This window comes from Penaeus vannamei, chromosome 31, assembly GCF_042767895.1.
Source record: "Penaeus vannamei isolate JL-2024 chromosome 31, ASM4276789v1, whole genome shotgun sequence".
In the NCBI taxonomy this organism is placed as follows: Eukaryota; Metazoa; Arthropoda; class Malacostraca; order Decapoda; family Penaeidae; genus Penaeus; species Penaeus vannamei.
Genome location: NC_091579.1, coordinates 10,779,913 through 10,794,912, shown reverse-complemented (window position 1 = coordinate 10,794,912; position 15,000 = coordinate 10,779,913). Strand labels below are relative to the sequence as shown.

Genomic DNA, 15,000 nt, shown 5'->3' with positions numbered 1-15,000 from the left:
GCAAGGGACTGGCAAGAGATTAGGGTATATCCATATTGAAAATTTGCTTTGCTTGTAGCTTGTGAATGATTATGATGTAGGAGAAGGCTTATTGTGCATTTATGATACTTTGGAAATAGATTCCAACACTTTTTGATCAGTCAATTTTTCTTTTATCCTGTCTTAACATCTTCTGTGAATCCAAAAAGTTCTAAACAGCTTCTGATGATGCCGGTACTCACCGTGCTGTATTTGTTTCATTTCCTCCTCATGCAGCCAAGGATTGAGCAAGACATAGATATGGTGGAGTTCCTGTTTGCCGTACTGGAAGGTCACTTAGGACGCAGAATAAAGCTGTACACTTATGATTGCGGAGAGCCCGTGATGGTACTGCTTGATAGAGAATGGGATATTGTTCTCTTCCTCTCTCTTTTCTTACTTATCATTTCCTTTTTCTTGTAAATGAAAAGCTTTTGTAGACTTGTTGGAAATTTTTGCATTTGAAAAATAGATAAAACTTTATTTAGCATTCTAAATTCATGGTTTATTTTGTCCATAGGAGACATGGTAATATTTGTGTCTGATTATAAAGCTTTATTACTGAATGAAGTTTTACTTTCATGTTCAGCACTATGCTCTTATATCTATAGTGTTTCATGTGATTAAGAGAAATGCATAATGTAACGTTTCTCTCTTGAAATAAATAGATAATTTAATCAATTGAAAGAGGGAATGTTGAATGGCACACCATACACATAGATGTGGTTTTCACACACTTCTTACGAGATGAAGATAAAGACCAATAGTTATGCATGAAAACTTCAAAAACATATTGGAATCTTACAGCAAATAATAGAACTTGCACCATAAGTGAAGAAAGAATATTATATTCAAAGTTGTTATTTAGTCATTCTATATAATAGTGGAACAGTGTCAGCAATATGAGGTATAAAGAGCTTTTTTTTTGTTAGTAAATGTAAATTAGAATTTACATTTGTAGTTATAGTGTTTTTGTACATGTAGCTGCACATTTTATTTCTCACCCTTTCTATTATTTCCCTACTAGGAATCAGGCTGCTGTAGTTTTTATTATGATTTTTTTTTTTCTTTTTTTTTTTTACTTATAGGTTTTATCACTCAAACAAGAGGGTGTCCAGTTTGTTTAGGTATTTAAAACTTGAATTTTGAAAGAATATTACTACAGTTTTTACATACAAGAATAGTAAATTGTATGTGTGATTTTTTTTATAACTTTGAGAGACTAAAATTCACTTCAGTGTAGTGCACATAAACTAAAGTGGGCATGATTTTTGATGCAACACAGAGTTTCCAATTCTCATGGTATGGATTGATTTGCTAGATATTTATGTAAATGTGCAGTTTGAACAGACACCTATCACCAGTAAGAACTGAATTTGATTTGAGATATTGTTTGATTTTAGTAACCTCCTAATCTGAGCACATTTTAATAGCATCCCCTTTATATGCCCCTTTGGTCAACAACCTCTTATTTTTCTGTATGAATATTTTATTGCATCTCTAAGGTGTTCACTCTTGTTAGTCTCCATCTGTTTGTCAAATCAATTTCTGTCCCTTTATTTTGCTTGTTATCTCTGTTGGCAGTGCTTGAAGGAGTATTGCTTCTCATTCAAAGGGGCTTTTGAGAAAACAGGAGATTGCTGTTTGAATTTTTGTTGCCATTTTTGAGTCTGCAGATGTGGTTAGTGTGAAGTGGTCTGATGTTAACACTTACGAACTGGATGATTTGACCATGACGTCATAAAAAAAAATGGCTTGAAGGGCAGGTGATGTGAACATGCCGTTGTAGAAGAAGTTCATGAGCATTTTTGCTTAAGGCCTGAATGACAGGAAAGACTTGCCTTGAGTGCACGAGAGGGTGATTGGACTCATTTGGCATTTATGAAAGGGATTTTGCATTAGTGCTATTGATAGCCAAGTGTGGAATGGACTGTCTGTGAGTTATGACTGGAAGAGCACTGCCTCTAGGGAGGACACTATATCAGTGCTCAGGATCCTGTTCCTGCATGCCATGACTGGTGACACAGGTTGTATTACAGAAAATTAAATATCATAAAAAAAATATATAAAAAAAGACATTGAAAAATGTTACTTATTGTTATCATTCTTTCACTAAGAGGTGATATGGAGTCTATGCTAGAAAAACAACTGGATAAAGCGAAATTGCAAAAAAGCGTAAAATGATGATGCAGAAAAAGAGAAAATAGCATTACAAAGGGGAGGCATAGAGTCTTGTCACTACACACCTGTTTGAGTGCACCCAGTCTATAAGCCGTGTACCTATCAGAGTGGTTGATCAATTCAGCTTAATGCCTGTATTTTGGGCCATGTGATGGCAGTGAAGCATCCAGATCCCATGGGTTAATATGATATGTTTGATAGTGAAGAGCAGTATGGATAAACAGCTTATTAGGTTGCACTGGGAATGTTCTATTGATGGTATTATGATATAGAAAGGATATTTTTAGACAATGAATAGGGTTGATTTACAGTTTTATTATTATTTTATACATTATGTTTATATATGTGCATGCATGTATGTGTATATGTATATGACACTAAATATGATACATAGTGTCTTTGTTACTATAATTCTGCACTTTATTTTGGTTGCACTTGTACATTACTCATCCTGGCAGGTCATGACTATGGCTGTGGATGAAGTAAGCACTTGCACAACATTCTTATCTTTTTGCCTTTTAACTCAATATTTTACATATTAAACCAGATTATCGAGAACCTAGAACTGCTTCAGTCCCTTCTGTCATCTCACCTGAGCCGACAGCGCGAAGTGAATGAGCTTCTGAGTCAGGAACCGCTTCTGGTTGGAGAAGGACAGGTATGGTAATGAGCAGCAATGAAAATCTTTTAAGAGAAGTGTTCATACTTTGGAAATTTTAGGGGACTTGGATTGGACTGATATAGATTGGTTTTTGGATAATCGTTTGGTAGAATATTCCATGTCATTAATCCATTCATGACCAAGTTATATCTTATCACATCATCGTAGACTGTCCCTCACAACAAGATATACAGTCAGGCCTATTTTAACATGTGTGTACTAAACTTGTGTGCATTTGTTTGGCTCTGGCTGGGGTTGTAGAGGAGATACACTCCCTTAAATGTAAGCTTAAAGACTTTTTTTCTTCTTTTTCTTTTTCAGATTTAAAGCAAATACTGTGAGAAAATCTCATAAACTTTTCTTCCCCAGCCATCAAGTGACAGTAGCCCAAGTGTGTCATCTAGACGAAGGGGCAGAAGCACAAGAGAAGCGCCAGATGGAGAAGAATCATCAAGGGGTTCCTCTAAACGTTCTCAGAGCCTGGTTCGCCAGGGGACGTTCAATGTAAGCGAGCAGGAGACCACAGTGGCTACCATCCATGCTACATTAGATGCACATCTCACCAGGGTAAATAAGGTGCATCAATTTAGCACGAAGCAGTAGTGCACTGCTCATGCCCTTTGGCCACGTCCTACATCCTCTGTGATGTTTGGACTGTAGCTGCTGTAGGTAGATGGAAGTACCACCCCACAGGTTCAGTGTATCTCATTGCTCAAATCCTGAGGTGCACCCCATGTCTGAATGTTTTGTATTGAGGTATGCAAAGGAAGAAGAGAAAAGAAAAAAAGGCTTGAATGTTACTTTATTTTTGCCACCTTGCACTGATTGTGCTTTTTGATATTGGACAGAAAAGAAAGTCCAAGTAGGAAAAGTGGCAGTGTTTAGTGACATGTACTTGTGCATGCCTTAAATCCTCCTGTAGTTAACAGGATGTAAGTAGTTGTGGAAAGTTGTGTGTTGAATGAGGAGAGACTTCTTGTATAGTCAGAGGCTTCCATAGTAAGTTGGTTGTTTTTCTAAATCCAAGTCTTAACTAGTGCTTGTTGATACATGCTTAAGTTTAAACTAAGCATTTAAATGTTCAGTGTATTTAGTTATATTAGGAAATATGCAAATATTTGTATTCTAAAACAAAATGAAAGCATGGAATGTTGGTAGCTTCATCACTTCAAATAATATTATGGCTGAGTGTATATTAAGCTGTGCTTTGTTTTGTATTGAAAGTGCTCATTGCATTCTTATGATTTTAGTTCAACTAAAGTTCATAAAAGTATTATGTATCAACATCCTAAGTTTATTATATTGTGCATAGTTATGGTCTTATTTTTTCTTGTTTTCTGCAAAGTTGAGTAATCATGACAAAAAATGTGAAATATACAAAGGAATATCTTGATTTTGAATACAATTACAGCTATTGTGCCAGTGGTTTGGAATACTTTTTAAGGAACATCTCAGAAGGAAGAGAATCAGAATATACATCTCCTTTTTATGTCTGTTTTGCAGTAAGCTGTAAGCTGGATGACCAGACAGAGATCATCTAAATGTTGAAGTGGTAGATAGGTGCTCTTATTTGGAAATGTGACGCACAAAAAAATCCAGGTGCTGCGACTTTGTTGCTGCCTTCTCTTCTCAAACAAATTGTAGATTAGCCTAACATCAAAGGTGTGGCTTCTGTAAATAGTGGGCTTAGTGTGTACATCTATAGAAGTTGGTACATTTTTTGCCCATCAAATGGCATGTCATTTTTGTAAATGGTTCAAATGTTTACAACTGTTGATGATGATAGATCATGTATGTAGGATGATAAAGTGATAAAAAAAGAAAGCATTCTATATATATATATATGGTCAATACATACTTCGTAAAAAGCCATATGTAATCCTGCTCTTTCTGCAACTAACATGTTTATGGATACCTGCCATTAGTATGTAAGTGTTCAGTCTGCTGGCCTTTTATATCATTTGATTGTTGCTGGAAGGACATTTTTGAGCCGTCTGCTGTTGTTATTATCCCCCCTTTTGAAATGAGGCAGATGTATGTTGAGGACTTCGACTTTGTATAGTCTGGTACCATCTTTTGATTGTAGTAATGAAAAAACAGTTCTGGCTTCTGCCTCAAGAAAAAAAGTAAACAATAAAAAAATAATATGCTGAGGGACTTGTTTACAGAAAGCATTGCAGTCTGCTTAACCATGTGACACAAAAGAGTACAACTTGTAGAGATAACTTACTGCCTCACTGGCTGGCTTGAAGATCATCAAGTTTACACTGTGGTTAAGTGAGGAATCTGTTTCAGAATATAGACTCTTTAGCTGGTTAGGTCTTGAAACTTCAGGTTATGAAAGGGCTTGATAAAGTATATATATATATACATATAGATTTCAGGTAATTGATCTTCAGCTTGCCTTAGTACACCTTACTGTTACCTCAAAATTTATGTAATGGATTATATAGTGAATTTTAGATAGTCTATACCACAATATTCTTTAGAACATACAAGTTTTTTCAGTGTGCTATGATATTAAACACAGTATACAAATAATTATTTATGAATAAGTGTAATACACTCTTATATGGGAATTCATTATAATCATCAGTGTTAAAAATTCACTAAATTTCCCTGAAGGTTGTAGTTAGGAAACAGTAGGTTGTAATAGAAAGCGAAAGTATGTAGAATTTCAAGAGCAGTCATGAAAATCTACTTCAGAAGAGAAAGTTTTATTCGAAGAAAATAATAAGGAAAATATACATTCTCTTATTGAGTATTGAAAATATGAATAAATGGACAGTGATCTTAGATTTTCAACTATAAGATGTATCTACTAACTGACCCATCTGTCTTTTTGTGCTTGATACATTGTAGAAAAAACATTAATGGCTCATTTTTTGGGCTGTAGGTTGGAGTGTGGATACTCCAGTCCTGTGCTTTGACTGTTTCATCATCCTTTTTGATTGTTGGGTCTTTGAAAGAAGCAATATTTTTCTACAGTTTTGTACAAAGCTCATTACCTTCTAAGATATGTCCTGTATAAAACAGCTGGGCCATTTATTCGGTGTCTAGTAATGAGAGTACGAAATATTTTGTTCAGGTGGATAAAGGTAGCAAGATGATTCATTTGCTGTGTGTTGCCTTCGACTCAAGTGCCAGAATCAGTATAGTAGCAGATTTCTCTCCAGTTTCACTTTCAGCACAAAAAAAAAACATGTTTGTGTTGGGTTTTGAAAGGTAGTTTGTCATATGGAAGGGATTGACTATTTTCATTATGCTGCAGGTTGTGTCATTTACCTTGTTGTGATGTACACCCCTAAAAGGGAAGTGTGTCTTATTGCAGTATAGCTCAAGTAGCACAAACATTTTACTCTTTAGAAAGTGAAGTGATTGCAATAATTACTGCTGTTTTTGCTTCTGCAGCTGTTAACTCTTGTTATTTGATTGCAGCTGTGTTGGTGACAAAACTTTACATGTCATAACCATTGTCATTACATTTATATAGTTATGTGCGTAGTTGTTATTATTTTTTACTATCATGACAGTATTATGTTTGATGTTTTATCTTTTTTGGTGTGTTGATGATAAATTTTATCATGCTTATCATTTTTTTCATGTAACATTGTTATCATTATTACCTATGCTATCATTGTAAGTATAATCTGATTAACAGTTTTCATTATCATCTCTTCTTTTATGTTATTTAAATTCAACAAAATTAGGAAAATTTTGTGACTTTAATATCATGAACGTTTTTTTTCTTGGTTGTATTTTAGCACACTTTAAAATTCGCAGCAATACATTTGGTTGGTGATATTTTTTTTTACTTTTATTCATATGATGTTTTATCTGATTGTGATAAAATCTAATACTCAAAAGATGTAGTAAGAATTATCAAATGAACAGATTTATTATATATAAAGATCATTGAATTCATGTTGTGCAGACTGAAGTCAGACCAAAAAGCTCAGCTTGATTTGTCTGGTAAAAAGTATTATGATCCTTTATTGTTGACTGACATAGAGAGAGAAAAGATGAAACAGAAAATACACATGCTCGCAGCTTTCAAGCCTTGAAGGTACCTCAAAAGTGCTCAAAGTTTGTACTATTAAATTTGAATGTTTGTATGTTGATTTGTGTTCAGTGTTTACCTCCCATTGCATATGGAATGACCCTGTGTTGCTGTGTTTCCCTTTCAAATTCTTAAAATAGGTGGATATTGGAGATATAATTTTTTTTTTTTTTTTTTAAGTGAGGATTCCCATGTCATTAATGAATGTTGAAACTGAACACATATTTTTGGAGTGCGAGTCAAAGATAGAGTGACCATTTTCTTTCTCGCATCCCTTTTCTTTTTATTGGAATCATGTTGGTTTGCAGTTAATCATTGGGATAAATTGTATATGTTTTTTTTCTGATACGTGCTATCAAAGGTACAACGATTATTAGAACTGTAGTTTTAGTGCTAGTCCACTAGTCATTTTTTTTTTTCCATGGTATTAACACAAAGGTAACTATGATCTGTGTGCCTAAAAATGTGGTCATATATCCTTTACTGTCAAGTTTACTTAATATTTGGTGATAATGATTGTCTTGTATGGATGTATTAGTAGTAATTTCTTGTGTTGAAATAAGAGTTGAATTTTTAACTTAAAAAAAATATATAGGATATAGAGAATTTGTTATTTTGTTAGTTTTTAAAGTTTGTGAAGGATAAATGTGACCACTAGTTAAGGATTCAGTTTTGATACACAAAGTCTACCAGTGAAATTGCTTTATATCAACCATTTAAATTTGTGTATCCTCTGGGTAAATTTTTTCTCAGTCACTTGAACATTTAATTTTGCTATGGTGTGGAAGAAAGGTGAAATAGCGAGAGTCGTGTTCCGGTTCCTATGTGTAAGTAAAACATTAATCTATATTTGGCTTTAACGATAGTTAAGTATAATCACATAATCCAACTATGGTTAGTGTAACTGCATGCCATTTTGTTCTGCTGACATCAGGTCACACATCACAAATGTCAAATATTAAGCTGAAAGTAGATCTATTAGTCTCCTTTATTCAGTTTTGTTCATATTCTTAAAATAGAATATGGTCTTTTCTTGTGGTATTTAATGCTTCATTTTATATAAATTATCTTTCATGTATAAATTATTTCCTTAGAAATGAAATGTGAATCTACTTATCTGTGGGTATGTTGATACAGGCATGCTTATTATTTTAGGCTAGAAATATCCTAGTGGACAAAGGAAGGAATCTCTTGAGTTTGGAAACATTCAACACATTTTTTTTTTTTAAATAGCTGAGTTTGAAACCTTTTTATTTCCGTGAATTCATTGTCTTTTGTTATTCAGACTGGTTAAATGAGAAATGCAAGATCGGATGGATATTGCTTGAAAAGTTGTTGATAAAAGAAAGTCATAGTAACAAAAAAGGTACTATTATGTGATGAAATAAATGGATGTTGTTAACTTCAGAGCAATACGTATTTTGTGTTTAGATATAAAATTTGGTTCTTTGCAACACTGAAATAAAGTAATCACTTTGTTATAGTTAGTGTTATATTTTTGTTTAGTGTGTAAAGGGAAATTAGATCTGAACAGAGAATATATTACACTAATTTTTAGAGAGGTTTCAAAAGAAAAATAACAAAAGTCTGAAAATGTATTACAAAGATGATGTATGGTTTATATTTCAAGTCTAAATGAAAATTATCACATGTGTTTGGACTCAGACCCCCCCCCCCCCATATATCTTGGTGAAAAGTGAGTTGTGCATTCTCGACCCCAATGTTATTAATGAAAAACTTAAATCAATTTAATTATTGAAGATGTGAGAAGTAAAGATCTGTTATTAATAAGGCAGGGGAATATATACTAATGTTGCATGTGTTTATAGATGTTTACTCCTCCATGCAAAGTTAAGAAAGTAAATATTCAGTTGTATTATTAACATGTGAAATTTATGTTGTAACTTTGATCTCTAAAGTGGAAACTGATTTGTACTTGATGGTTGTTTATCAAGAAAATTTAAAAGACAATTTGACTTGATTAGAAAGACATGATTAGTATTTTCATAGTGTTAAGTTTTTGTATTTATTTATTTTGTAATTATTGGCTGAAATATTGTGTGTAATTATAAGAAATCAGATAATTTTATTACTAAAATAATGGACATGAAACACAAAATTCAGTAAATGTACTGAATGATTAATGGTAAGTTGTGGAAAAGATATATTTTTGGAGTCCTTATGAAAAGAAGTACACTTTAATTTCAACCTAAATCTGTTTTGGTTGTTATTTTGCAATTGTGCTAGTGGTTTGTATTTTTTGTTGTTGCTTTTTACAAAATTTGCAGAGCTAAGCTTTTGGATTTTTGTGAGGTATTTGTAACCAAAGTGCAGAGCTTTACCCAATTGTTAATTTAAGTCTGAAAATATGAATAAAAAATTACTACTTTCACAAAGACTTATTAGTATTTAATTCCTTTACATGTTACTTCTGTGCATACAGTGTGTGTACCACATATACAGGTTGACTAATAGGTCACTCCTGCTGTGTCTAACTTCACATTCCCCTGCAATCCCTTGCCCATTGTTGTCGTAGGGGGAGGGAGGGGCTTAGGAGACGGAGACGGAGACCCAGTGCAGGGATCTCCCCTGCCTAGGGTCTCAGCCCTCGATTCGACTAATTTTGCATGGTCTTTTCTCCCTCCAGCTCTTTTGTGTCAGTCCCTTCTCCAACCCCTTCTACTATCTACTTCCTAAGGTGTAAGAGCCGTGCTGAAAGGATGAGAGGCTGACTTTGAGCCAGTCCTGAATGGCCTGAGGGAACCATGGGCACGGTATTCCCGTTTTGTTGTTTAGCCAGTGCTCCTAAAGGGGACCCTGAGGGGTGGACTGTTTATTTCCCCAACATAGCCAATGCTTCCCATGGCTAGTAATGAAGAAGTAATGCGCATATTAGAGGCAATGAGGCCTGTCCCTTCATCATATAGCCCCACCGATTCAAACTCTCCCGGCTCTCATTTGACGACTCTGAACACAACAACAACTACGTACTCCCCAATGCCTCCTAGTGCATTATCCACCCAAGGCGAGACTCCTACTCCCCCAACTTCAACTTCATCAACTCTACCCCCACAGTCTTCTTCACCAATCATCTCATCTTCCCTTATTACTACCTTACAACCTTATTCTCCATCTCTCCGTAATACTATCCCACTCAACAATACTCCCTCTTCCACACGTCCCCGTACGTCTACCACCCACAACTCTACCAAAATCTTAAATACTCTAGCCCAGCCAAATGGGACCAAATTTTCATGATCCCCCCTACAGCTCCTTACTCAGACAACACCCTTCTCTTTCAACAATGTCTCCAAGAGCAAGTGGGTAGAGTTCCCCTCCGTACCTGACCCGATCGTTCCCGTCTCGTTATAGTTACATCTGAAACTGAAGCTATAGTCAAATCAAAGCTAACTAATCTCTTTAGCAACCCCATACCTGCAGAACCTAATCCAACTCTTAATACTTGTACCGGAAGTCTCTATCTCTCCAGCAGACTGCCTAGTCGATACCAAAGATAGGTCATTGTGGAGAAGACTTACTCGGCTGCCTCAAAGACCAATGAAATCATTACATTGCTACTCTATTCCTCCTAGAGGTCAGCGAAAGAAACACACCAACATTGCCAAAATTACTTTCAGTACACATGACCTTCCCGTCCATATCTACATTAGACGACAATCCCTCCCTGTTCGACCATACCAACCTCTTCCCCATCAGTGTCAAAACTATTGGCGATTTGGACATCCTGCCAAACACTGCCGCGCCACAGACCGATACCCCCTATGTGCCCAACTGCCCTGCACAAACACACACATGTGCTAACTGCGGCGGCCCCCATAATGTATTTTATAGAGGCCGTCCCACTTATAAGTTTGAGTCTGAGCACACCGACAAGGTTTCTCATTACTCTAGTAATATCTCTCGCTCTGCCCCTCCCCCTCCACCCCAAGATGTTCCTACACCCTCCCCTATACCTACTTACTTCCCCACTTCCACTTCTACATTCTACCTCCCCCAGTCAAATTCGTACGCCACTCTAAATCCAGACACTCCAATCTCAACTACAGCCCCTATCCCTCCCCGTACTACCCGCAGCAGACAGGCTAAACATTCCCCTACCTCGCCTACCCCACACTCCCCTCCACCTACCTTTCCATTTATTCCTCAGACACGTCTCCTCTCCCCCCCCCTCATAAAAAACCTTTGTCACACAAAACTCTCCAACCAACTCCACTGCATAAACTAGGGAAGATATTCAAATTTATATGCTTATGAGACAAAATTCCACAACTTATGATCCCTCCACACTCGAAGTGACTGCCGATATTCATCCCCCTCCTGCTCATATTCCCTACACCCCTCCCTCCTACTCCCTCTCAACACAACCTAACCCCCTCAATTCAGCCTACTACCGATATACATCCTCCCAACACCCATCCTCCTCCTCCTCATATTCCCCTTACACCACTTCCTCCTACTCCCTCCTCCTCCTCCTCATATTCCCCCTACACCACTTCCTCCTACTCCCTCCCTAACACCTCAACTCCAACTACACGTACATTCTCCCTCCCTCCATCCCTTCTATCATTTCCACTCCCTCCTGGATACACACGTGAAACACATGTAATTCCCTTACCTAAACTCACTATAGCCCATTCACACAGTAACTTTTTTACCCATCTTTAACCCTTTCAGGATCACTCTAGATAGTTGACGCATAGCAACTATCACCCTTCACCCCTCCTTTAATATACTCTCCTATAGTGCTATATGACCTTAGATGTCTACCACATTTATTTTGCTTTTTAACCATTGACCATTAAGTTCCCATTAATATACTTTTCCAGTCATTTTCGGTATGTGGTCTATATAACGTGATCAGTAGGAAAAAATCTCGTGCATCTTAAATTCTAATAGAGATGGCAATTGTAGACAGTTGATAATGAAATAACAAGAACAGGTTGTACATATTTTATATGCATATGGTGTAGTTCTAAGAAGCATAATAATGCTCACAAAGAAGAAAAGTCTGTATTATTAATATTAGCTAATAAAAATAGTCCTTATAATACTATGGAGCTTATCATCTTCATAATTATAAAAATAGTACTGCTGTAGACATGCAATGAAGTATTGGCAAACATTTCCTGCTTTTCTTTTGTACTCTTAAGGAGAAATTTTAGTGATTATATCGCAAGCATAACTCCTAAGTACAGTTTGTGCTGATGCCTACCCATCTCTTTCACTTAGCATTATGGATAGGTATTATATGGGGTAAACTTGCACCAAACCACCTGAGGAATATGTAAATGTTACTGGGAGACTTAGATTTGATATTGTCTTGTTGTGATTAGCCTGTCTCCTTTTTATTGTTAATTGTTGAACCCATTACCATACCGTAGTAAAAACGGTAATGATTGTTTTCTCCTATTTATTAGAAAGACGCTTGGAGGATATAAAGTTGTGATTTTGTTGTGCTTTTGCTGTAAAGAGTACAAGTCAAAACGTAAGCAATTCCCATTTCATATGAATTGCATATCAGTAGTAAAACCCATGACATACATTGGCACTACAGATGGGTGAATATCAGATGATAAAATACAATGGAAATCTAAGAACATTATATCATGGAATGCTTATGAATATGGTAAGTTTCAGAATATGATCCTATATCTTATAACGTGATTAGAGATGAGAATATAATGAAGTGAATTATTTATAACCATTGTCTAAATGCATTCTTCATAAGCAATTAGAAACTTAAGTATCTCCTTTTTTTAAACATTATTACAATATCTGTTAAAAAGATATGAACAGAAATTAAAGGAGGTTTTTAACAGATTGCAAATATTTTCAGTAGATAAAAAGATATTCCCACAGGTAAGGCCTTGGGGGATGTGTCCTGCAGGGAAAATATAACCAACCAGGGCAACTTTTCTCCAGCAAATATATATGCTGTGTTTTATCCCAGCCGTTATCCATGAATCAAACTGAGGTGATTCCACTGCCATAGGGATTTCACGGTTTTCACCATGTTGATTACATCGTTGTGTGGATTTTACGGTCATGTGGTTTTCACTGTCATGTCAATTTTACTGTTATGGCTTTCACTTGTTATGTGCTCGTCGTGGGAACAAGAAGTGGTTTTCCACCTGCAGCTCTTACTAGTCGGGGTTGCATTGGTACTGATGATCTCGTCTGAACCTGCAATGCAAAAGACGCCAGAATGTTATGTATTTCATTAATCTTCCCAGTTACTGAGTAGCAGTTTGTATTAAAATATATTAACCAGATCTTGGGCAAACCTTGGATAACAATAAAGATGAAAGGTTCTGAGTAAGCAAAATATGAAATACGTAAGGATTATGATGAGGTTAATCAAGCAGATAGAATGAACAAAACAAGCTAAAAAGACACTGAAATGAAAGATAATACATAGAAAATATGCCTATTACTTATACATTACAAACCTACTCCCAAACGAAACAGACAATGTAAAAAAAAAATAAGCCCCACAGAAAAATAAGAACTCTTCAAAAACGAAAACAAATGGAGAATCTCCAGAAAGCAATACGCAACCTGTTGAAGATAAGTGATAATGAGACTGTGAAGCCTCTTGCGAAGTCCCCTGAGCCTGGAGTCGGTGGTTCCCCTGGCCAGGAGATGCAGGCCTCGTCTCGCCAGCGCCCCCAGCTCTCGCGCCGTCCGGGAAGTCTCGTCGGGGTCGCCGTGGGAGGGACGGAAGCGCTCCACCTGGACGGGGTATTTACTATTTGAATGAAGATTTTTACTCCGAAAAGGGAATTAAAAAGAAAAAAAAAATCTTGAAAACGGTATTAAACGGTATTAAATGATATTTACTACAGAAAAGAAACATTTACTTGAGATTGATATTTACTACAGAAAAGAAATATTTACTTGAGATTGATATTTACTACAGAAAAGAAATATTTACTTGAGATTGATATTTACTACAGAAAAGAAATATTTACTTTTAAAGACATATATTTACTCTTAAATGATATTTTCTGAGGAAAAGATATTTATTCTGAATAAGAAATTACTCGAGGAAAAATATTTACTGGTAAAAACATATTTCTTCTTAAAAACATTTTTAACCCTCGCCCAAGAAAAAAATAATATGCATACTCAAAATATAGCTACTACTACTTACGGTACTGAAGACGGAGTTGAACTGCTGACCTCTGACCTCCGTCGACGCATCCTTCTGGAGGGCGGAGGCGAGGGAGGCCAGAGTCCTCACAGGCTCTGTCTCCGGAGTCTCAACCTCCACTCCGCCCGCATGGCTTCCGACCTTCCACACCTGCGCTCGGGACACCTGAGGAGGGAAGGAGGACGGGTCATGGGACGATCCAGGTGGTGAGGAGACTGACGATAATGGTGGTGATAATAGTGACGGTTCGTGAGGAGGAGGATGTTTTGGACTTTATGATGAACCTAACAATGGTATGTGATGGCGAGAGTGATGTTGATGATGAGAATACCACTAATGATAAGGATCATAAATAATAATATTACAAAAACCGCAAATTCTAGAACAGACTTCCCAAGCCACACAATGAACAGTCTCGCCTCCATCCCCGTCCACCAATAGCCTGACTGATAGGAAAAGAAATCCACTATTCACAGAATATGTTTCCTGACATTTTCATCAACCCTGGAGTGTGTTTCGTCATTCTTCAGTATCCTACCTTCTGAAGGATAAAAAACACATACCACGTTCCATCGAGACCCAACGGCTAGCACCACCAAAGTCCATCTCCTAAAAGAACTCAAGACCCAAGAATCCAGGCCTCCTCCGTCCCCATCCACCAAAGTCCACCTCATAAAAAACTTATTACCCAAGAACCCAGGCCGCCTCCGCTCTCATCCACCCAAGTCCACCTCCTAGAAAAAGCTTGAAACCCATAGTCCGGCCCCCTCATTCCTCGTCCACCAAGACCTACCTCCTGAAGGAAGAGTGCGATGGCCGCGTTCCTTCTCCTGGCCGAGCGGACGGCGCGATGAGCCTCCAAGGACCTCAGCAACTCCGTCTCTTTGTCGAGGAGAGCCACCAGCG

At 36.8% G+C, this 15,000-nt stretch overlaps 2 protein-coding genes across 16 annotated transcripts in view; one reads left to right on the top strand and one right to left on the bottom strand.

Annotated features, from left to right (window-relative positions):
* Positions 1 to 9,316, top strand: part of LOC113823601 (IQ domain-containing protein E) — a 37,358-nt gene extending 28,042 nt beyond the window's left edge. For 8 of the 15 annotated variants that reach the window (XM_070143807.1, XM_070143804.1, XM_027376288.2 and 5 more), the window contains 2 exons: positions 2,747 to 2,857; positions 3,230 to 9,316. In XM_070143807.1, the coding sequence (XP_069999908.1) occupies positions 2,747 to 2,857; positions 3,230 to 3,463 (345 nt within the window). In that variant the 3' untranslated portion in view covers positions 3,464 to 9,316. Of the gene's footprint in view, positions 25 to 255; positions 457 to 2,746; positions 2,858 to 3,181 lie in introns of those variants that run through there. The other 7 variants (XM_070143805.1, XM_070143803.1, XM_027376287.2 and 4 more) reach the window with 4 other exon arrangements.
* A 2,561-nt stretch (positions 9,317 to 11,877) lies between these two features.
* LOC113823606 (IQ motif and ubiquitin-like domain-containing protein) overlaps positions 11,878 to 15,000 on the bottom strand; it is a 33,835-nt gene continuing 30,712 nt past the window's right edge. The window contains exons 8-11 of the mRNA XM_070143799.1: positions 14,888 to 15,000; positions 14,095 to 14,259; positions 13,500 to 13,673; positions 11,878 to 13,124 (exon numbers count right to left, since the gene is read on the bottom strand). The exon at positions 14,888 to 15,000 is cut by the window's right edge and continues 112 nt beyond it. Coding sequence (XP_069999900.1) covers positions 13,035 to 13,124; positions 13,500 to 13,673; positions 14,095 to 14,259; positions 14,888 to 15,000 — 542 coding nt within the window. The 3' untranslated portion in view covers positions 11,878 to 13,034. The remainder of the gene's footprint in view (positions 13,125 to 13,499; positions 13,674 to 14,094; positions 14,260 to 14,887) is intronic.